At 41.0% G+C, this 23,964-nt stretch overlaps 2 protein-coding genes across 3 annotated transcripts in view; one reads left to right on the plus strand and one right to left on the minus strand.

Moving 5' to 3' along the window:
* Positions 1–56: 56 nt before the first annotated feature.
* nek10 (NIMA-related kinase 10) lies at positions 57–20,007 on the minus strand. 2 transcript variants are annotated; one of them, XM_063199418.1, is made up of 36 exons: positions 19,828–20,007; positions 19,524–19,618; positions 19,359–19,419; positions 19,133–19,248; positions 18,721–18,819; positions 18,525–18,609; positions 16,097–16,138; positions 15,899–15,977; positions 15,733–15,800; positions 15,229–15,308; positions 15,036–15,122; positions 14,154–14,378; positions 10,941–11,080; positions 9,917–9,978; positions 9,739–9,807; positions 9,558–9,622; positions 9,344–9,446; positions 8,737–8,865; positions 8,363–8,500; positions 7,115–7,160; positions 6,653–6,774; positions 6,391–6,493; positions 5,917–5,992; positions 5,096–5,225; positions 4,772–4,839; positions 4,341–4,551; positions 3,618–3,726; positions 3,395–3,469; positions 3,195–3,249; positions 2,888–2,925; positions 2,685–2,785; positions 2,474–2,584; positions 1,713–1,818; positions 1,532–1,584; positions 1,289–1,344; positions 57–1,087 (listed from the first exon to the last, which is right to left on the minus strand). In XM_063199418.1, the coding sequence occupies exons 2-36, from the start codon at positions 19,592–19,594 to the stop codon at positions 1,015–1,017; spliced, it is 3,252 nt and encodes a 1,083-aa protein (XP_063055488.1). In that variant the 5' UTR covers positions 19,595–19,618; positions 19,828–20,007; the 3' UTR covers positions 57–1,014. The 2 variants fall into 2 exon arrangements, 1 of the variants encoding a protein (XP_063055488.1); XR_010034966.1 differs by lacking the exons at positions 57–1,087; positions 1,289–1,344; positions 1,532–1,584; positions 1,713–1,818 and having other exon boundaries at positions 2,485–2,584; positions 3,390–3,469.
* Positions 20,008–22,337: 2,330 nt separating this feature from the next.
* LOC134449795 (septin-7) overlaps positions 22,338–23,964 on the plus strand; it is a 23,774-nt gene continuing 22,147 nt past the window's right edge. The window contains exons 1-3 of the mRNA XM_063199903.1: positions 22,338–22,359; positions 23,086–23,234; positions 23,567–23,669. Coding sequence (XP_063055973.1) covers positions 22,338–22,359; positions 23,086–23,234; positions 23,567–23,669 — 274 coding nt within the window. The remainder of the gene's footprint in view (positions 22,360–23,085; positions 23,235–23,566; positions 23,670–23,964) is intronic.

Here is a 23,964-nt window from a genome sequence, read left to right on the forward strand (position 1 = left end):
GCCAATGATATACTGTAAGGTTGGTGTTATAGGCTGATGGTAGAAAAAGAAGAATGTTACTTTTTGTACAGTTTAATTATACATGATCAATGTCATTTAAAGTGCTTTGAGTGATACGTCAAAACTCATTAAACAGATTTACAGATATCAGAATATCAAACCATTAACAGCAGAAGTGCAAGAGTCATCCTGAGACTGAAAACCAACAACAGCACCAGAGACACTACATAGCAAATACACAGTATACAATATACACATTTAACAGTTGACTGGGCTCTGAAAGTAAATGAGCATAATCAAACTCACAGTAGGAAATGAGCTTCCTCTATAAAACCTCTTGAGACTTCTGAGTGTAGGTTGAGGAATTTATAAAATGTTCAACATGCCTAGAAATAAATGTGCTGATTCCCGTTCACGTTGTGTAATTGGGATTAAAATAGCTTTACTGGGAAAGGACTCCTTATTCATTTGGAAGTCAAATAAAAGAACAGCACAAAATTAAAGAAAAACATTCCTGCAGAAACAAAACATTTGTCCGTGGTAGCTCTCCCCTCCCTGAAGTTGCTGCATATTATGTCTAACAATTACACACATGTACAGCAGAGGTTCATGACATATGGTATGTCCTATTGAGCAGAGCGTTGACATCAAAGACTTGCACAGTGCATGTGTCTAAGTAAAAATAGGATTAGAATGTCATATACACACTCCATAGTACATTACATTCTAAACATAGACTGGTACTCTAAACATAGACTGGATAATACAACATCCTAATTGTGCAGAGTGAGGTCACTCCAATAGATGTGGCCATCCTTTTAGAGTCCCTTCATATCCCACCCTTGGTAAACTGCATACGCACTGTACTGTAATTCTGTTCGTTCGTACTAACACTCATCATGCGTATTGTCATTGGTTAGCATGTAGCATTCCACATGTATCTGTAACCCTCTCACACGTAGGGTATGAATAAGGCGTTGGAGTAAAGAGTTGTTATGTTGCCTTATTGTGGTGCTAAGACTCATAGAATGTCTGGGCACTTGGAGTTGTGCTTCCCATGTCTCCACGCCTCATCTCCTGACCGTTCCTGTAAGAAAACACACCACAATGGCATTTATTATTTTAAAAGTCTTTTATGATTGTGCTGTACTGTTACAAATGCTTTCTACATTTTTGTTCTAATGACTGTGGAGAATCATTCTAAAGGACTTCTAAACTCTACAGAGATGGTTCACAATTCATACCAGTGCCATCGGAAGATAAGACGCCTTTCTGTAACAATTCATACCTGCAATGAGTTGTGTTGTGGTAGCCATTTTCCTCCAACTCCTCCTCTATTAGAGTCTTGGATCATATTAACACAGAGAGAGCAGTGGTTCAATAGTCATACAGTTTTACAACATACACATGGAGTGACTGGGCTAACCTCAGTGTAGCAATAAATGTAGAAGGAAAAACAATAGGATGTAGAAACGAGGGAGAAGGAGAGGTAAATGCAATAGACAGGATGGGAAGAAATGTGAAGACTCACTTGTAGATGTTCATATGTGACACCATCCTGAAGATTTGCATAAACAATCTCACCTGTTCAGAGAAAGAATAATGTAAATCTCCCTTTGACATAAAAAGTATAATGTATTTACTCTATTATGTATAGTATTTTGACTGAAAATCACAGAATATTTTTAGAAGTCTTAAAATAAAAACAATACCTCTTGTTTCTGTGCTAAAAGGTTCTCCTCCAAAAGACTGGACCATTTTAAACCAGTCTCTAGTGGAGCCCACCGCCTCGACCAGGTCTGTGCTCCCCTTGAGAACCTGGAGTGCAAGAGAGAATAAAAAAGTGACCTCTAGAGTGCCATCATCTCACACCTCTCCAGGGAACAACTTGAAGAACTGTGTCGCTGACCTGAATGTGTACACTTAAACAACTACACACGACATGACACATGACACTATTTGTTCTCTCTTAGCCGAGTCATGTTGCATCCCGGGGGAGCATCTTCCAGCATGACACGCTGCAAGGCACGTGAATAGTCAAAAAGTCCACACAAAATCACATTTGTCTACTACTGCCCCTAGTGGGGGTGGCTGCATTGAAACACTAGCCGTTTGAAATGTAATCCTGTGAAAATATGCCCATAATCTAGAACTAAGAGCATTTTTAAAGATTCTCTATGCTATTTTAGGCTTTTTTTTATTATGTGCTACCCATTCACAAATGTGATCCTTTCATGAATATTTATGAAAACATTAATATTGACCGGTCTCTGCACAAAGTACAGCAAATTTGCAGCCAAAGATGTCTATGATTCATCGCTCAAGCTGGCAGGCGTGGAAGCGTGGAAAAGATCCACCTATTCATGTCTGAATCATCCCACAGTAGTTTTAAAATTAAAATACCTGAGTGTTGTTCAAACACACATATTCAACCCACAGGCTGTGTCAATAGTTGTGAAATGACTGTTGCTACCTTGTTAAGCTCCTCTTTCAGGCCATGTGGATTGCTCCCTTGGTGGAATAATGACTTCTTGAACTTTTCGATTGTTCTTCTTCTGTAGTTGTAGTGGGCAACTGGAGGAAGCTGGTTCAGTTGACATTTAAAAATAAAATACAGTTGTAGATTTATAATTTTGTGTGTGAAATACAGCACAAATCATTAGTGACGTGTAATCTGTGCTTACTTGGCAAATGTATATAATTTTGTGCAGCAGTCCAAACAGCCTTTGGACAGGGTCCTCTATTTCCCGAAGCTTCCTCTGGGATACAAAGATTCCTGCTGTGGCTTAAGATTACACAAAGAAAACAATGATAAACTCGATTAATATATTGATTGATATATGATTAATTACAAAAATGAACAAAATAAACTTTGACTAAATTTTACCTGGACGGGCCTTAGGTTGTAGAAGAGCAAAATCTCCACTAAAATTTAAATATAAAAAAGTAAATCAGAAGTTAAACATACAGTATAAGACACAATGGTTTTATTAAACGAATATTGTGAGCAGCACCTTAAAACGTAATTCTGCATGCACGTCTAATGCATTGTAGGTAACCATCCAGACAGTACAATGACCATATAATATATACATATAACATGCCGCCACAAGGCTATGTTAAAAATTTCCCAGGGACAAAACTCTGAAGAACCACATACCACGAAGAAGCAAGCTTCACTTTCATCAACTCACCAGGCAGACGCACGCTCTGACAGACTGCTGCTAACAACACTACACTTGCCAGCCCCTTTAGGCAGAAGAGAGACAGGAGAGAGGAGAGCAACCGTATATTAGCCTAGCTGTCAGACTCTTTCAAGTAACAAGCTATAACAAGTCAAGGCTGTGAGAAGGCGAGCTACTGCAAGATGGCTCTGAGGAGGACCGTACCCTACCCAGGCGCTTGGAAGGCTCCGTGCCAGGAGCGCTGGAGCTGCGGGGTGTGCTTAGCTCTTCCTCAAAATCATTATCTGTAGGGAAAAAATGCAGTAACATGATGTACAGTGGAGATAAAGAGGCTGACGCCGCAAGAGACAGTATCATCAGAGAGAATACAAGAAGAATCTCATTATCTCTGGTATCATGGTATTATTAAGAGTGAGTTAGGGGGGCACTTGCCCTGCTCGTCCCTCGCCTTGTCATGCTGGGCACTGTGTGGAGAAGAGGGGTGATGGGTCCCAGGCTCCATCTCTGAGAAGGCTCCATCATTCTCCCTGTAGGGGTTTCCCTTTGAAAACACGATTGCATATTTTTAGTTTTGAGAAAACATGAGATGCTTGTGCATCTAGGAAGAGTGCCGTTATGATGATTCGAAGGGCCTGACAGTGGAGCTTTTGGAGGAGCTATGTATTAAACAGTATTGTCTTGTTGATTCTTAAGTCTTTCATGAGGCCCAAAAATGCTAGTAGAGTGCCTGGGCTACTTCTTCAAAACAATATAACTGTAACTAGAAATACAATACTTATTGTAACATTGCATACTTTATAGCACATATGCAAAGTAAATATGCAACATTATATGCAATACTGTATATTATAATTCTGGAAAATGTTTATGCAATATATTATGCAATGACAATGACCTAGTAGGTTATATTCCTTACTGTCACCAAAATTGTCATGGCTATGTCTTCATCTGTTACTTTAGGCTCTCAGTAATGTCATAGCAGTGTTGTTATAATGTAGTTGAGTATTTTCAGCAAATAGTTAATAACCCCGCCGACGACCCCATCTGTAGTCAGAGGCTACAAAGCTCTATCGTGCAGACAATATAGAACAGAGAAAAAAAGATTTGAAACGGTATAAACTAGAGGAAGACAGTTGTTGTTCCATGTGTGTTCACCTGGGAGTTGAGAGCAGCCCTCTGCAGGCCGAGCTTGGCCTGGTTGCTCTCCAGGAAGTATCTCTGTGCCCTCTTCCTGTCCCGCTCCGCCCGACGCTCCAGGGCCTGGTGGCTGACACACAGGCTGTCCATGTAGCGCATCATCACGTCTGAGATCCTGGCGCTCACCTCCACAATATCAGGCCTGCTGTCTGGGTTGGGGGTTAGGCACCTGCAAACGTATTGCATGTGGGATACATCAAACAACACAGCTTCAAAAGAAAAAAAAAAGAAAAACAAAAGCAAATCAGAAAACAACAGCAAAGTTCCCAAAATCTATAATTCACTAACCCTTTGGTGTAGAGTTAAATAATTGTGAAGCAATAGTCAGAGTGGTAGATACTGATAGTAAGTAATGGTAAAAGACAGCAAAATATGCTAAGTTAATTTACCATTTGATGAGGTCTTTGATTCTGTCAGAATAGACACCCTCTATTGGTTCATAGACCGCTTCCACAATCTGCAACACAAAAGGTAAAAAAATCAGGCTCTCATTCTACATTGGAACCTTTTGTAATAGCTCATAGAATACAATGGAACAGCATGCATAATGCGTACATTCTGATTGATTTGATCACTTTACAGCAGGGATGGGGAACCTATGCCTCGAGGGCCATTTACGGCAAAGAGAAAAAGGGCAGAGTGGGTACCCACCTTGGTGGCAAGGGAGAGCATGTTGGAGCTGTAGAGAGGGGGAGGGCAGAGTGGGTACCCACCTTGGTGGCGAGGGAGAGCATGTTGGAGCTGTAGAAGGGGGGGTGCAGCGTGGCCATGTGGTAGAGGATGCAGCCCAGTGCCCACACATCAGCCTTCTCCCCATATGGCTCACTCTTCACGATCTCTGGGCTGTGGTCAGACGCACATCACATCAACAACATTACAGTCAATTGTAGCTGGGAGCACACTTCATTCAGTGTCCATTAACCTGATGGCGAACCTCTTTGGACTCGAACTTGACTACTCTGGTCTTGGACTTGTCTTGCACTCTACAAAGGTGGACTTGACTACAGCACTGCTTTAAAGTGTCTGCCTTGTTCAAAACTAAAACAGAGTGAAATGCTGAAACAATGAAATACTGCTCAACTGAATTCCAACTTCATTAAGCTGATATTTTTACAGGTGTCAAAAGTAGAAGTAAAGTCATTATTTAAGCACAACACTATCATGGAATATTAGATACCATAGCTGTTTCCCCAGTTATTCCACACTGTACCCAATGAGGTACAGACTGTGTTGTTACCTGAAAAAAAATCTGCAATTGGAAATTGGTGTTGGAAGGATACTGTGGGAGTTTGTTTTTTTACTTCTTCTTTTTGTTTTGACACCTCTGTATTTTTGCAGACCGATACAACAACCAAAAGCCACTTCAACATCCTGAAGTGCCAATAATACCAGACTTTTATAGCAACTCAAACTCCAAAAAACAAAACGGTCTTCTAAACAGAACTGTATCTGCTTAGGCTCTTTGTCACGTGTGAGCTCTATTTAAATGTAGGTAGAGTATAATATTTATCCACATCCATTCGCAACCACTTACCAGGAGTAGAGGATGGTGCCCACCACTGACATCAGCTTACTGTTCTCCTCCTTCTGCTTCGCAAGTCCAAAGTCAGCTGGAGAGACATTTGTTTAATTTCGACGACCACAGGGAATGGAAAAGGACGGCCACGTGACCTCATTAAAAGGCTAAACCTATTTAAAGCAGATTCCAAAATTCGTGAGCAGGTAACCTTATACCTAATCATCCATCTTATAACAGACATAATATGACGTGTTTGGCTACAAAAACCATAACAAGGAATGGAAACTTCTATAGCCATCACTGATGCACATATTGATATAAGCTACCACGTAGATGAAGTTCATATAAACAACGTCTCTGTACAGTTTGTAATCACAAGAATGGCTGCTGTTTAAAGGTTTAAGCAAACTCTTAATGTACGGTAAGGACACGTGGCAAGAAGAGAACAGACGAAAGGAAGGAAGAACAGATGAAGGGAAAGTTACTAACTGATAGTGACTTTGTCCTTCTCTCCGAGCATGATGTTGTTTGGCGAGAGATCTCTATGGACAATCCTCTTCTCCTTGTGCAAATATCTCAATGCCAAGCATAACTGCGGAGAGGTCAAAGAGTAAAATCGCGACAAAAAAGCGACAAATGCATATCTTTTACAAAACATACAGAATGTCTTGTGCAAATTATAATAGCTGGATCATGTGCTGAGAGGAAGAAGATGTCAAAATGTAGATGTATTATCCTTTGTCATGCACACCTGTATGAAGATGTTCCAGACCCTGTCTTCAGTGAAGCGCTGTTGCTTCTCTTTCAGAGAGGTGAAGTGGTCAGAGAGAGGAACTCCCTCTATCAGTTCCATAACAATGTACAGCCTGTCACCTGTGATAACAGCACAACCCAGTAAAACACACAGTAAAAATGCAATGTTAATACAACACTTACTGTAAGAGTCATGCTCTAGATTCTATTTGGTCCCAGAGAACTCTACAACTGTGTGTGTGTGTTTTTTTTTTATCTAGTTTTTTACTGTGAATCAAAGAACGACAACAACAATACATTCAACCTCACCAAAGGTCATCAGAATTTCACTGTAAAAATAATAAAACCACGACTGTTTTTGTCACCCGAGGAATTTCTGCACTCTGCCTGACTTCAAGATGTAGTGGTAAGGTAACAGATATAAAAATAACACCTGCAGGAAGATTCTCATCAAACTCACCTTCTAGAAATGTCTTCAGGTACTTCACAATGTTTGGGTGGGTCATCTGGAAAAGTTCAAAAACTGAATTACATTTCACCCTGTTTCTTCCCGTTCCATGAACATATTTCAAATAGTTCTTCTTGCGTCACACCTTTGCCATCCCAAGTCGAGGTGTGTTTTATTTTAATGCTAGTGTTGAGTCACAGGATAGTAATGAGTCATGTAGGGGCAGAACTTAACATGGGGGGTCACTTAGTAGAAGAAGATAGGAGCACTGTAGCTGAGTTGGCTAAGGAACCGTACCATTATATTGGAGACTCGGGTTCAATTCTGACTTGATGCCATTTCCCCATCCTCCTCCATCTCTCTCTACCCAATCGTTGCCTGTCTCTTTGACTACCCTATTTGAAAAGTCCCCCCAAAAAATCTTAAAAATTGTGTACACCAGAAACGACCAAAGCAACGTTATATTGACATGTTTGATTTAGCCAGTCACATGATGGATCTGGCTTGTCAGCCAACATTTGAAGATTCCAATTGGTTTTCGCCAAACCGCGTCATAGCTAATTACTGTAATATTAGCTAAGCAGACTTTCAATCAGTGAAATTCACACTGGTCGCTTCGCCCCTGGCAAATTCGCTTTGGTCACTCAATTCACCGACCCTCCATAGAGAAATAATGACTTTGGTGGCTCTGGTTGCTTTGGTCGCTTTTGATGCACACAAAAAGACTCTGAAGCTCTTGCCCATCCTAGTGTGAAACCAGGCAAGTCCTGATCTATTTGAGTTTGAATCCTATTGGAAGCTAGTCTCGCGAGCCATCCTACGTACTTCCGCCAAAGGATTGGCTTCACTATGGTAGTCTGGCCGTGCTTCTCTGTGGAGTGCCTGGAGCAGTAGAATTTTGATCGCAATGACCCCCCAGAAAACAGCCAATAATCGAATACGCCCCCCACGTGGGGAGCGAAAGGGGGAGGACGCTTGTGACAATGACGTACACATCTGCACCAGAGCCATTGGTCTGCGCTATGTTGCTGTTGAGTAACTGCCAGCGATTGGGTGAGAGGTGTCCAATAATTTCAAACCATAACTGAGAGCAAACTTCCTGCTTCCTACAATCGCTTCAGAGCAAACAAATGCCAGACCATAAATACGAAATGAAATGGTAGTATTATGGGATGGTCAGGACCAGGCTAATTGGAAGCCACCATGAAGCCATTTTTCTCAACTGTGGTTGCACATGGCAATATCAGTCTGAAACTGCACCTGCTCCTTGATGATAGTGAGCTCTGAGACGATCTTCTCCACATTGCTGTCTCGGGCCCTCTTGTCTTTGCCAAATGCCGGGTTGTGGAGGTTCACCTCCTTCAGAGCCAGAAGGTTCTGGCCGTATTGTTTCCGGACCTTTCCACGGGCACAGTACCATGAAAGAGCAACAACAACAATAACAATAACAAAAACATCTGAACCAATTTCCTCAACACTTGAGATGAAAAAAGAAACGATTGAGAGAGAGAGAGAGAGAGAGAGAGAGAGAGAGAGAGAGAGAGAGAGAGAGAGAGAGAGAGAGAGAGAGAGAGAGAGAGATGTTCAAATCAGAGAGAGAGCAAATGAAAAAAAGGAACAAAAATGGTGGACACCTTGAAAACACTGCCAAAGGCCCCACTGCCCAGATGGTCCAGAATGGCGTAGCCATTGATCACTTTGAGTGGAGGCCGGTTCTGGTTCGTCGTCTCGATGCTTTCCTTCAATTCGGCCAGCTCCTCGCTCTGCACAACCAGCGAATGTGCATCAGTCTTCAAAAGCATACCTCAGTGTGGTGCCATTTATTTTGGGGGGGAGCACACACACATCTACACTGATTTCTTCGAATGATTGCTCACATATGTGTCTGAGTGTGTGTGTGTGTGTGTGTGTGTGTGTGTGTGTGTGTGTGTGTGTGTGTGTGTGTGTGTGTGTGTGTGTGTGTGTGTGTGTGTGTGTGTCTGTGAGTGCGTGCATGCGTGCGTGCGTGCGTGTGTGCATGCTTGCGTGCGTGCGAGAACTGCTGAGCAAAGTGCTACAGACTGATACTGACAACTGGGATTGTTTTACAACTTGATGTCATATTAAAATAAATACATTTGTACAGTATCACTGTACACCACATCAACAAAGTGATGACATGCAGTCTAAGGGACTTGGCAAGGCCACATGGCAGTATGGAAGCCAAATAGGATATGATGACGAGTAACAGAATTTCCTTACGGTGAAGTTGAAAACTTTTTCCTGTAGTGCTCCGTAGACAGCAATGTCGCGCACATAATGCCCAATGTCGATGAACATCTCAAAGAGGTCTACAGGAAACAGTCTAAAAGAAAGGAAAAGCCCTTTCAAACATTAATCGGTATTTTAAAAAATGTCTTTAAAGAATCATAAAAAACAGCTTTAACTTCAAATCATGTCACAGTGTATTACCTACTTCTTAAAAAGAGGCCTGTTTCGCTCCATGCTGAAGAGAAAGCGAAGTGTCCTAAATGCATAACACTGGTAATACAAGCAAACAGATGGGGAAAAGAGTCGGTGTCAAATGGAGTCTTACAGCAGTGTTTATTTTAAAGTGTATGAGTTCACGCTTCATTTGGAGGTGATTATGTGATTACCTGTAAAGATGACGCCTGGGGTCCAACTTGCAGCAGAATTAGCTTTGCTATGATGTAGATGCCATTCTCCTAAGGGGACACATATTAGTTTTGAGCTGACAAGAATCTAATATGTTTCTTAAACTAGATTTATTTAGCTGTGGTGCCACAGTACAGAGTGATGGGAGTATTTTGCTACCTGAATGACATGACGAGCTGTTGCATCATCTAAGACCAGTTCAGTTACAGCGGCACAACAGGCTACAAAGAAGGAAGAGTGAAGAGTGAAGTGTTTGTAGAAATTAATTAATGCAATTCCAATAACGATACAATAATCTGAATAAGTAAATATACAATATTTTAATATATGGAAAGTTAGCCATGTTTTAAGACGTCATGATTTAGTTCCATCATAATATATCCCTATATTCGTCTTTCGGTTATGTTATTTTTAATGGCCAGCATGTTCTTCGCGTAAGACACAGCTTGCGGTCACTGTCCCGGAGTTATAACACTGTGTCTGTCCTTCACTGTCTGTGGTACAAGATGGATGGCACAAACATAAACTGATGTGACAAGACCAACCACTGGGGCGTGATTACAAATGCCATGATTTATTTCAGACTTTGAGACTAAGGTGGATTCATTAGTCAATTCATACGTTAAAGGTGACTTTTACTTTCACTAATGATTCCCAATCAGACAGAGACTTTTCCACACATGCAAGCAGTAAGAAAGGTGATGGACATCTAGAGCTTCTCACTGCCCTGAAGTGACTATAAAAAAATCCTTTCCATATAGCCCTCCTAGTGACGCAACACAAAACCACTGTGCTAAAGTATTCTGTACAGAAGTGTATAAAGTAGAAGTAGACGTAAAGAAAAGTAAAAACCCTCATTAGGTTCTCATTAGGGACAGTGGACTAACATCTATGTAATACCATGTCTGTACTAGTGTTGTACTCAGTACAACAGTACACAGATTTACCTCTACTTCTACCTCTGATTGTGTGTGATGGCAGTATGTGAGTGAGTGTGCGAGTGAGTGAGTGAGTGAGTGAGTGCATGAGTGAGTGTGTGAGTGCGTGAGTGAGTGAGTGAGTGAGTGAGGGAGTGAGTGAGTGAGTGAGGGAGTGAGTGAGTGAGTGAGTGAGTGAGTGAGTAAGTGAATGAGTTAGTGAGTGAGTGAGTAAGTCGGTGGGTGGGTGAGGCTGACTGACTGACCGGCCTGCAGTGTCATGATGTTGTCGGCGGCCTCCTGAGGGCTCAGCTCTTCTGATACGTGCTGCCTCTGGAGCCGCCCCGCCGCGTTGGCACTGGACAGCGTCTCCATGGTGGCACGGTCGGACACATACGCACGCTCGCTGCAGAACACATCACACAATCAAACGCACCAACGGCAGAAGTTTCATTCATAGTCGCTATAAAGGGTGAAAAGATACAAGAATGTTACACATGATGGGAATGCTGTTTAATAAAGGCAAAAAACCCTCCATCTTCAGTTTTATCATGCAGCCAAGTTTCTTGAATAATACTTTTTTTCTTGTGGTAAAATGTTGAGGCAAATCTGAAAACACATACAGTACAAGCAGAAGATTTTTTGGTAACAATAGTACTTTTTCTGGTTCTCGGTAAGTGTAAGACACAAACACACAGGTGTAAGACACTAACATAGTATGTAACTAATGACAATAATTGTGTGGTAAGACCTGTATAGTGAGATGGATTAAGTTTAAGGTCACCTAAAAGCCTCATAAATGGCATTGCCAATTCATCTGTCTAGTGAGACATAAGACTATTGTTCCAGATGATAAAATGATTACAGTTTTCAGAGCTGCATTTCAATTTGTGCCAGCTACTTGGAAATGTGTGTGGTTCATTTAAAATAAACTACTCCTTATTCATCAAGTCAGTCGTCTCTATTTTTTATTTTCTTGACCTGCTATCTTTTACTGTCCAAAATATGGTTAGTGCTGTCAATTTTGTCATCTTTAGTTAAAGGTGACATACCATATTAAGAAAGAAAAATCATGCCACATTCAGTATTTCTTTCAATTAACAAAACTAGCCAAACATAATAAGCATTACAGCCTTATGATCTTGTTGGTAGACGGGCAGATGGATAAGTGAGACAAATAAAGCAATGGCAGGATTTTCACTTTCTCAAGGTACTTTGTCTACCACTGCCTCCAGCTGTCTTTCCTGAAAGCCACGGAAGTTTAGACCCAAGAATCGGAAGTTGCGAACGCTGAGAAAGTTTTGTTCTCTGGGGAGCTATGTCAGGAAGATTCCTGGAGTATCGCTTCAAAGCTGCAACAACACCACCACCAAGGCCTGGCTAAAAATAAAGTTCTTGTTCCTGTACTGTAATTCAGTGTTCCTCAAAGAGTTTTCCGGCTATGTAAAAGGTAATTCTAACAAGGAATTAACATGTGACAAACAATAAATAAAAACAATATAAGTAATATAATATAACATATTACGTAATAATTAAAAATAGAAAAATAATAAATACAATAAATGTGGGTGCTGTGGCGCGACGTGCGAAGGTACCTGTCCATAAATGGTCTTACAGTACATGCTCATTGGGACCAATGTTCGAGTCCGACCTGTCCCACCCTTCACTAACAAATACTTCATTAAAAATAAATAATTAAAAAATACTGTATATATATATATATATATATATATATATATATACAGTGAGTCCAATAAGTATTTGATCCCTTGCTGATTTTGTTGGTTTGCCTACTAACAAAGACATGATCAGTCAATAAATGTTATGATAATATGTATTATAATATGGAGAGACAGAATATCAAAAAGAAAATCCAGAAATTAACTTAAGAGAATATATATTAATTTATTTCCATTTCATCGAGCAAAATAAGTATTTGATCCCCTGCCAACTGATTACAGTTCCGGGCCCACAGACCAGATGGGCACTTCCAATCAACTTGTCATCTGAATGAAAGACACCTGTACATTCTAACATGCATAAAAGACACATTTAATCAGCAGAATCAGTCCATAGTATGAGTGAATCAGTCACACTCCAACCTCACCATCATGGGAAAGACCAAAGAGCGGTCAAATGATATCAAGGACAAGATTTTAGACCTGAACAAAGATTAAATGGGCTGCAAAGCCACAAGAAAGAGACTGGGTATTAATGACCCAGCTGTTGATGCATTTCTTCCAAAATGTGAGGAATACGAAATGACTATCCATCAGCCTGTCTGGGGTTCTATACAAGATTTGACATTTTGTAGGGATTTGATAACCATGAGAACAGAAAGAACGCATCCTAGACCTGTACGGGATGAACTAGGCAATGCTATCAAAGCTACTGCGACCAAAATCACTGAGAAAACTACTGGTAGAACTTAATGCCACAGAGGTTTAAAATCCTGTAGTGCACACATGGTACCTCTACTTCAGAAGGAACCGGTGCAGTCCCACCTGAGGTTTGCCAACGGACATCAGGCTGGTTTAGGATATGATAAGGATGTGCTGTAGTCAGATGAAACCAAAATCAAGCTGTTTGGCATTAACACAATTCAATGTGTTTTGAGAAAGAGTACTGCTGTCTATGATCCCAAGAACACCCTCCTCATCATCATGCATGCAAGTGGTATCATTATGGTTTGATGGTGTTTGTCTGGCCAAGGCACAGGACAACTTCACATCGTCAACGAATGGATGGAGGGAGACATGTAATGTGCAATCCTGAGTGCAAACGTCCTTCCCTCCACCACTACACTGAAGGGTGGGCCATTTTTGGATCTCCCCATATGACAATAATACACAACATACAGTGAAAGCAACGAAGGAGTGGCTCAATAAGAAGCATATTAAAGTCGTGATGTGGCCTAGACAGTCTCCAACCCTATAGTAATTCTATGGAGAGAACTGAACCTCCCATTTGCCAAGCTACAGCCACAAACTATTAATGTTTTGGAGATAATCTGCAAAGAAAAATGGGCAAAAATATTTTCTACTATATGCACAAACATTGTCATCAACTAAAAGAAGCATCTGACCTCAGTGCTAGACAACTAGGGCTTTGCCACAAAGCACTTTATCTTCTTTAGCTAGAGGGGTCAAATACTTATTAGCCTAAATTAAATACAAATAAATTAAAATATATTATTTTAAGTTATTTTCGGGAATTTCTTTTTGATATTCTGTCTCTCCATGTTTGAATACATATTATCATAAATTTATAGACTGATCATGTCTTTATTAGTGGGCAAACGGGCAAAATCAGCAAGGGATCAAATACATATTGGACTCACTGTATATATATATATATATATATATATATATATATATATATATATATATATAAATTAAATGTGACATTGGCTTGCTGGAGAATTTTTCGAGGCCCACCAGTGAGAAACACAGCTGTTGTACTAGAGTTTAGAGACCCACATATACAGGATGCGAAGAAGCTGCTTCACGCCTCCCCAGGCCCGGATCTCAGCGCTGGCGTCGGGGTCCTGGCACAGCTGCACCAGCACCCACAGCAGGCTCCAGAGCAGCTTGTGGTGTTCGGCATGGAGCAGGCTGAGCAGGACGGGGACTCCCTCGCAGGCCTTCAACTGATCCCGGACCTGCCGCACGGGGCACAGCAACCTCAGCAACTCAGCACACATCCTGAGAGGGACACACACACACACACACACACACACACACACACACACACACACACACACACACACACATGCACGCACCAACAAACACACAGTCACACACAAGCACCAACACATACACACACACACACACACACACAAGCACCAACACACACACACACACACACACACACACACACACACACACACACACACACACACACACACATTCACCAACACACACACCAACACACACACACATGCACCAACACACTATCAGTGTTTACTGATGACCTACTTGCTATGATTAGGTAGCGAGGAACTCTGCAGTGTACAAACTCCCGTAACTGTAGTTAACAGGACAACTGATAACAGTTAACTGTAGGTTTAAGGGAAAGTAATATAAGCTGCTCAAAACGGTATATCGTATTCTATTTAAATCATGGGTGATATGTGTTCAATTCAGACTGGAAAAAAACACCCTATGCAATCACATGCTGATGATGGCCTACAGCTCATGCACATTTATTTGACAGGCATGGTCCAATAAACCTACCAAAAAAAGGAAATGAGTGTGTATTTTTCTGGTATACGTTAGAGATGTTTAAACTCATACCCGGAGAAAACTCTACATGAGATTTCACATCTCTCTGATTAACTGACTGTGTGTCTTTGTGTTCACCTTTTGGAAAGCAAGTCATATTCCTGTAAGATGACGAGCAGATTTTCAACAATGCAAAGCTCCCCGATCTTCTCCCTGCATTGCGGGCTAAGTGGAGAGCAGAGAGAGAGATGCAAGCTTTAGGTATGATGACTCAGGCAACAAACAAGACATTTGAGTATAATGATTTCGGACGTCTTGCACTCTGAGGCACCTCTCAGCCAATGAGGTCAGTGCGAGGAGAGCTCCTAGTAAGACACTGCTATCCTTGGCGGCCAGAAGCTTCACCAGAATCTACACAAAGTCAAAAAGGAGATGTGTAATAAATGAAAAAGATGAGAAACAATACAAAGGCAATGTACTTTTACCCATTTGTGCAGAGCCTCTGATATAACCTTATTGTCACCAAAGTTGCAATGACCAAATCTTAAAAAATTGGCTACGTTTATATGAGACATTTAATTCCGAATTAAGTCCATTTAATTCTAAATAAAGCTTTGAAAACATCAGTGTTAACACCTCTTCATTTGGAATTAAAGGAAAGAGCAAAGTAAACTCAATGGAACACTTTAGTTCTGAATTATTAACTCGGAATTAAAAACATCATGTAAACTTAGTTATTGTTTTTTCAGCTGCCGGATGGCCCAGCAGCACAAAGAGGCTACCTGTCTGCATTGTTGATATGAAATGCTTACTGAAATTTCTTTCAAACATTTACCGTGTGCGCTCCACATTCAGTGACCCAATTTCTCTGGTCCTCTTTTGCAGCAATTTTCTGTAACACATCTGCAGAAACAAATGCAGTAACAACTTTGGTTAAAGTAAGGATGGAATCATTAAGAAGGAATGTGATTGAAGACAAAACAAAAAATGGTATAGCTCACATGTCATTGCGACGAGATGTTCTACTGCCAGGGTTTGCTCTGCGGCATCGAAATAACGGTCCGATATGCTTTCCATATACTGTGAGACACAATTAAGGGATATCTTTTCACACGTTTGCCGCATGATGTGGTGGAAGTTCAAATTCGATACAATTTTGTTACGGAAAAAAATAGTACCCTGTTGAAATGCATACCTACCTGTGAAAGGTGCCAAGTTCCTTGAAGTTCATGGAAAACTCTCTGGAATAGATTGTCAGGTCATGGAACATTAGGATTGATTTAGAAGCCTGCATGTGCAGCTATTCTACTGAACCAGAGATTCTTTAGGTATAGAGATATGCCAATGTAATAGGTTGCTATGGGCACCTAACATGACCAGGTTCCGGTCTGCCTAAAGGGGCGTGTCATAATACTTCTAGCATTGAATAGAACAGTCCTTAGGTCTGCCTAGGTCTGCCTAAAGGGGGATCCCCCCCTCCCCCTTGCAATAATAGAACCCGGAAACAATGGGCCAATGGAACCTCTCTCTCTCTACTCTCTCTGACTGAACAATGTGGACTATATAGTTACAGCCAGCATTGCCATCTGAAGCTTTCAGTATTGCGCAGAGATGTGGACTTGTGACTTCACTTGGACTTGTATGCTATTGACTCGAGATTTGACTTGGACTTGACCGTTTAAGCTTGCAACGACTTGCAAGGACATGTCAAGTCAAGATATATTCAATTTTCTGCATTTGTATGAGAAATATTACATGAAAAATTAAATTGAAACATTTGTTAAGGATGCAACTGGCAAAGTGGGGCATGCAAACCACTGTGGAGAGGTAATGAATTTATGACCAAAAGTAGTTGTCAAGATTGTGCATAGAATACATGGTGACTTGGAACATTGACAGGGAAAAATAGGACTTGACTTGTCTTGCCTTGCGCACGACTTGGAATTGGAACTTGACTTGGTCAAATGTGTCTTAACTTGTGACCTGACTCTGACTTGATTGGATGGACTTGAGACTTACTTGTGACTTACAAACTAGTGACTTGGACCCATCTCTGGTATTGCAAAATCAGTACTTCATTATTACAAACCCCAACTCCGATGAAGTTGGGACGTTTGGTAAACAGTGAATAAAATCAAAATGCTATCATTTTCAAAACATTCAATCTATTCATTAGATGGAAAATAGTGAAAAGACAACATATTAAGTGTTAAAACTGAGAAAAAATATTGTTTTGGGTGACATATGTACTCATTTCTAATTTGATAAATCCAACACGTCTCAAAAGAGTTGGGACGGGGACAATAAATGGCAGCAAATGTCGAGGAAGACTAAAAACAAAACAAAAGACAACACTTAACAGTTAAATACATTAACCGATGAGATTATTTTATTTAAAAAACAGTGTTAATTCCTATCTTGGACATGATTTCACCAGCTTAAATGGTGGGTGTATTCCTTGTCATGTTTTGCAATGTTTTCCTTTCTGTAGTGCTTACAGTGTGACAGGTCTTGACCAAAACCCACCATTTTATCACCTGCTGGTCCTTATGATGGAGCCAAACTGTTAAAACATAGTAGAGAATGCAATTTGACCTTACTATGTGGCAGTAATTGAAGATCTCCCTTCAAAATATAATGCATGAGTGGCTTTTCATGCTGTTTAAAACCCATTTATACCATTCAGCACTGTATTTAACTCTACCGATGAGTGAGAACATCTTAACCAATGTACTACTGCACCCGCATGCCATCATGGAGGCTGACCTTTGAAGCTAGCACTAACACAAGTTGGATGGTCCATTTTTACTGTAGCACAGGATGTGCAATGCTCTATTATTGTCAAAAAGAATGGACTTCTACAACTTCTGCTGACTTCTGTAAGCAAAGGACAGTTTCCCATGTCTTCTTGGTCTATTTCAAGTGAGCTCAGGTGCTTAGGAGAATGTTACACCCCTGTATCATTTTCATACATTAAGCATTCTTAATATGGTCAATTTTCAATAGCTCTAATTCCTGGAGTGATAGAGTGAGACTACAGCCAATATATATTTCATGATGTCATGAACCTATACAATGATTTTATTAACAAAAATATGTCTTATATACACTCAATCGTGGTAAATCAAAGGGAATTCAAAAATGTATGTAATAACTATGGTAATTATTCCCTTTGCATCTTTAATTCTGAGTGACTCAGCCTCTCTGTGATGATCTTATACCTGGACACCTATATTGTCCGTCAGTACAATTCATTTTGAAATGTTCTTCTTTGTTGTTTTATCTTATTTGGATGTTTACTAAATTTCACTGATCCCCGTCCCAACTCTTTTGAGACGTGTTGGATTTATCAAATTAGAAATTAGTACATATGTCCCCCAAAACAATATTTTTTCTTGGTTTTAACACTTAATGTGTTGTCTTTTCACTATTCTCCATCTAATGAATAGATTGAATGTTTTGAAAATGATAGAATTTTGATTTTATTCACTGTTTACCAAACGTCCCAACTTCATCGGAGTTGGGGTTTGTACATTAGTTATTTAGATCGATTGAGGTTTATGTGAAAGGCTGACTGTTGTGAATGTCACTAGACCGACGTACACAGCACTGGTGCACACCACTCACCTGATACTGGGGTTCCCTGATCAGCAAGCGCAAACAGATGAGGACCCTCAGAACATTGTCGGGGGACGTGTGGTCAAGCCATTCTCTGTCAGATGTTATAATGCACATATAAATGTGTATTTACAACCTTTCTCGTCTGTAATAATAAGAGTTTCAAAAGTGTGACTAAATGAGGAGGTATATCACATATAGTCACCTGCAGTTGAGCCTGTTTGTGATCAAAGCCTTGAGAATGGATTGGAAGGCCCTGTGATGGGGATGACTGCTGAAGTCTCTTTGGTCTTTGTAGGTCACACTTAGACAGCAAATGAGAGACAAAACACATCTTAATCAGCACAGCCTCCATTCAAGAAAGCAAGGATGTTTATTTGCCATGTGAGGCACTTTATTATTGCATGTAATGAGAATGAATGGCCAGTGAAAAAATGCAGATGAAGGATGGGTGTGTGTGTGTGTGTGTGTGTGTGTGTGTGTGTGTGTGTGTGTGTGTGTGTGTGTGTGTGTGTGTGTGTGTGTGTGTGTGTGTGAGAGAGTGTGTGAGTGTGTGTGTGTTTGAGAGAGAGGGGGGGGGGTCTGCGTGACACATCATTGTGCGCAGAAAACTTTACCTGAAACTCTCTAGCTCAGTGGCTTCGGCCTTTGCTAATTTTGCGGCCTTGTCTGCAGCGTGCTGTAGAGAGTGGGTGTCTGTCTTGCCCCCTCGAGAGTGGCTCAGTGGAGTGACCTTCAGGGGTAGGCATAACAAAACAGCCTTGAATATTTGTTTTGACCTTGCAGTAATTAGGGTGAGGTCCAGAAGGTGCACTGCATGCATGTGTTGTGGGTTTTTGTCACCTTTGGTTTGCATGTGGGTGCGCTGAGCAGAGAGACAAGCCTTCTGAGAGCATGCAGTTCTCTGAAAGAGAGCAAGCCAGCATGACCTTGGCAGCAGAGCTGCAAATATAAAACGTAACCATATATAAATATATAAAAAGATATGCTTAACTTGGAGATACTTACTTTTCATTGTTATCTCTTGAATTTGGCAAGGTTTTATTCACTTTTCTGCATTTCTTCTCCAGGTAGGGCATTTTAGAAGATTTTACCTGTAGAGACTTGAATGTATGTAATTTGTAAACATTAGGTTTTGTGGGTATGTCCCCATGTCAATACATAGGCCTAGGCTAGCACAGCTACAGTTTGTAGGCGTTTTTAGAAGATGTTAGGCTATGGTCAAATGCCTAATAGATCTGGTTGAATAAGTCATGCACAGATAGCTACAGTTACTGCCACAGGTCAAATTGTACCTCGTATGATTTCTTACCGGGTCAGAGGTCGACCAGGATCATCTGTCAGCCAATAGTCCCATTTTTAAAGCACTTCTTTTATCCGTTGCTCTACTGCGTTGCATGTCAGCTATGTAAACTAGCAGCACACCTATGTAGACATGTAATTATCGAACCAGAAAAGACTTTGTTCGAAGTTGATCAGCATCTCCACCAATGAGAAACAGAGATGTTGACAGTTGGTAGAAGTGTTGGTATGTTACCATGGTTACGCCCAGCAGCCGAGAGGTTAGCTATGTTCATGTAATTTGATAGGCTATCAGTTTGAGTTATTATTACTAACTGGGAATATTAACAGAAAGGGAAGAAGTAGACGACTCCTCTCCTCTCTGAGAGAGAGAGAGAGAGGGAGACATGGGGATGTCATGACAGTGAAATGGACATATGCGACAACTGATGGACTGGACTTGAATGCACGTGATGAGGTATGCTGTGAGGCCCTTGCGTTCTTCGAGGATGATAATTAATTAGCTATTTTGTTGAGACACATAAGGATGGCCGTCTGTCTTAGGTTGAATGTTGTCCAATGTTTGAAGGTAATAGGACGAGTAGACACCAACCTTTGATGTGGGCCAGAGAGACAGACTGCAATAACTGTTGTTCATGTTTACATGTTTACATTATTCCATGCTGATACAACATCCGTAAGACACAGCTTCTCTTTGTATTGCAACACAAGGTTATGCTAATATATGCCACTGTGTTCTGAGATGTTGTTAGTATTTCCAACATAGCATCTCAAACAAGATTTTTGAATTTTGCAGACTAATGAACTGGATTCTTCAATGAAATTCTCGCGAGATAGCTTGCTATGTCTGGCTATTCTCCAAACTCCTGACACGCATTTCTACGACCTACTGACGGTAGTCAAGGGCTAACTTACGCAAGCAACGCAGCTCTAGACCGAGCGGGTTATCAAGGGGAATGACGGTCTGTATGTGATCGCTTTTGCGAGGCGGCTGGGAACGTCAACAAAATGGGTAAGTTTTACTTCGGATGATTTTAGTTTGACCAGTATGTAACGTCTTCTATTTGATTATAAGCACAGGCAGTTGCCAACATAGTTTTTCGTATAGCCAACGCCCAATAGCTGTTTTTACCCTCACTTTACTGAGAGAGCGCGAGTGAGGCATTTCCTGTGGATTTTTTCCTCATGTGTCATTGCTTGTACCTCGCTAGCTTGTCTTGCTAAGTTTAGTTAGAAAGCTAATTGCTTGATCTGTTTTCATGCTGAGTCGAATCAGCCAGGTTGTTAGTATTCTGGAGTATAGAAAGTTGTGTTTGAAGCACGAATCCAACACCTGAACTTCCGTAGCTAGGAGCTAACGAAATATTAAAATGATCATATCTCACTGCTCAACAGACCTCCCGACGTTTCCTACTTAGCAGGCAATGACCAGCTAACATTGCCTGCTTTATCACTCAACTTGCTGTCTCTTTGATAATTTTATTTGGGTAACCCTAACCGCAATAGTATGATTGGCGTTTTTACCCTTGCGCAGGCTGCTATCGTGAGCTTGTGAATTTCAATCATGCCACTAAACTAATGTAGCTCTATCAGTAGGATGGTCTTCATCCACCAACAACATTGTACGATTCATTTTACGACTTGGGACAGAAAGCGTTTTGCTTTCTAAAAAACGACAGGCATGAACAAGAAAATGAACTTGTGATTCAACTGACAAACGATTCAGTAGGTTACTTTGTTCACTGTACAGTCTTCATCCGTCAATGACTGTGAAACGTCTAGTCGTTTGTTTTTGTCTGTAGTAAAGGCAGTCTTTGCATTGTATGCATAATAGCACGTTGATATTAACGATATATTCTCCCAAATCTACCTACATCGTTGGCTTAGGTTGTGCATCTGTCTCATAACGTCAAAAGACAAGGCCACTCCTTCGCGGAAAAAGCCGTATGGTGACTTGAAGGCAGCTTCAGTTTTGACTGTTGTTAAGCAAATGATGTTGCATCAAGTGGGGGGTTGTGCGGTCAGTAGTATGTTGACCTTGTCATCGGGCCAGATACGCGTTCGTGATGCCCGTCTGATTGATGGGAAAAAGTTGCACAGGTATGTGACTCTTCAATGTTATCCATCTGGCAGGTCAAAAGCAAATATAGGACTTTCAGGAGGGTAGGTAATTCATTTTAGGTTTCTTGGAAAAATCATACCCATTGTTTATGATGCAAATCGCATCATTTCCCTTTCAAAATGTTTCGTTTTACCATTATTTAGCAGCAGGGACACTGTTGTACTGTAAGCTTATGTGTGCACGGGTTTAATTTTAGAGATGTTCTGCTTCTCTGGGCTATTTGTGGACGGAAGGTATAGGTGATTTGATATTTTCACTTCCAGATGTGCCTTGTTGTCATTATTTAACAACCAAACTAAAAAACCTCTTTGCATGTAAGCAGTAGCCTGGGAGTACCCATGCTGCCTTGCGCATTCTTTTCGAATTGCTGGATTGCAAGATCACACTTGTGATTTAGTATGGCGTTTGCCGCCAGACAATGTAAGCAGGCCATTGTCAGCAGTTTGTTGACGTAGATGTAAAAATGCACGTTTTTTGCTTGGATGTTGATATTTCTAGAGTGTTAGTCACTTAAAGCAGAGACTTTAGGCAATGTTCTTATTGAGTTGCAGACTAGGTCAGTATTACAGATGCACTCATGCAAAACAAAAGTGTGTGTGTGTGTGTGTGTGTGTGTGTGTGTGTGTGTGTGTGTGTGTGTGTGTGTGTGTGTGTGTGTGTGTGTGCGTGCGTGCGTGCGTGAAAGCCAGAAACTCATGTAATGTCGTGTCACTGCTTACTGTCAGGAAGTTTTTGATGAATGCTTGAGCATCACTGAGCTGACACTGTATTGGCCATCAAAGGTCAGAGTAGAGGGGGTGATCTTTAGACGGTGTCATAAAGCCCACTGCTCAATGTAATTAACTCCCTCTAAAGCGGTTTCCTGTTTTTCTTGCTTATGGCAGTGGGCAATGCAACAGCTCATATCTTACAACAGTTCTGTACATTAAAAGGCAAGGTTACACAATGGGCATGAATGACTAGTTATTTTATGTTGTGCTTAACGATTGTCTCCCTTTTGGGTGTTGGCAACACATGGAAATGGATTGTGCAGTCCATTCAACAACTGCAGTGTTTGGGTGTTGCTGCTGGGTTGCATTTTTATCCCCGTGGCTCACATCACAAGGTAGTTGTTCACGCAGCCAGATCTCTCTTGTGTATTTTAAGGCCCTCATTCTTCTCTTCTCTTCTCTCCTCTCCTCTCTCCTCTACTTCCTCTGTTCTGGAACTCTGCCATCACCACATGCACCCTCGATGCTTCCAACCCGGGCCTCGCTTTCTTTATTGCTGTGTCTACTGTTCTCCTCAAAACAGCAGTAAGTACTGTGTGATTTTGTCATTTGTAAGTGTATTCATATCATGTTTTTATATGTATACCAAATATTGAAGAAGATGTAGAGTAGAGTATAATGTATTAATCCAGAGGGAAATTAAGGTGTCCAGTAGCATACATGCATAAATACAGAAGAAATCACAAAGACATTACACACATCATTGCACCATACAGCACACGCTTGCATACATTTAGTAAAAATGTATGTATGTAATGTATGTAAAGATGTTGTAAACTGTGTGTGGTTTAAAAAAAAAGAAAACTTTGTTTTTAATTGTCATTTCTTGTCTTTTTTTTTGTCTGTGCCTGTAACAGCAACAAAAGAATCTGGAAGGATATGTGGGCTTTGCGAGCCTGCCAAACCAAGTGTACAGGAAGTCAGTGAAGCGCGGCTTCGAGTTCACCCTCATGGTTGTGGGTAAGGACACCTCTTAATTAAGAACGCCCCCAGAAAACTAGAGCCTACAATCTCTGCCCAGGGCGAGATTTTTTTTTTCTTTCCTCCAGTCGGTCACAATTCACAGACTTGTTAGTTTAATTTAGTCCATTTGAGAGCGAGCGACAGACAGACAGACAGACAGACAGACAGACAGACAGACAGACAGACAGACAGACAGACAGACAGACAGAGCGAGAGGAAGACAGACAGACAGAGCGAGAGGAAGACAGACAGACAGACAGACACAGACAGACAGACAGACAGACAGACACAG

The sequence above is a fragment of the Engraulis encrasicolus genome, chromosome 5, assembly GCF_034702125.1.
Source record: "Engraulis encrasicolus isolate BLACKSEA-1 chromosome 5, IST_EnEncr_1.0, whole genome shotgun sequence".
NCBI lineage: Eukaryota > Metazoa > Chordata > Actinopteri > Clupeiformes > Engraulidae > Engraulis > Engraulis encrasicolus.

Bases quoted from the DNA above. Each gene is read 5' to 3' on its own strand.
- nek10 (XM_063199418.1), bottom strand. From the start codon at position 19,594: ATGCCCTACCTGGAGAAGAAATGCAGAAAAGTGAATAAAACCTTGCCA. The intron at 4,840-5,095 runs GTGGGTACCCAC...TTTGTGTTGCAG, and splicing joins TGCTCTCCCTCGCCACCAAG to ATTGTGGAAGCGGTCTATGA. The intron at 3,470-3,617 runs GCAAGTGCCCCC...TTTTCCCTACAG, and splicing joins CAAGGCGAGGGACGAGCAGG to ATAATGATTTTGAGGAAGAG.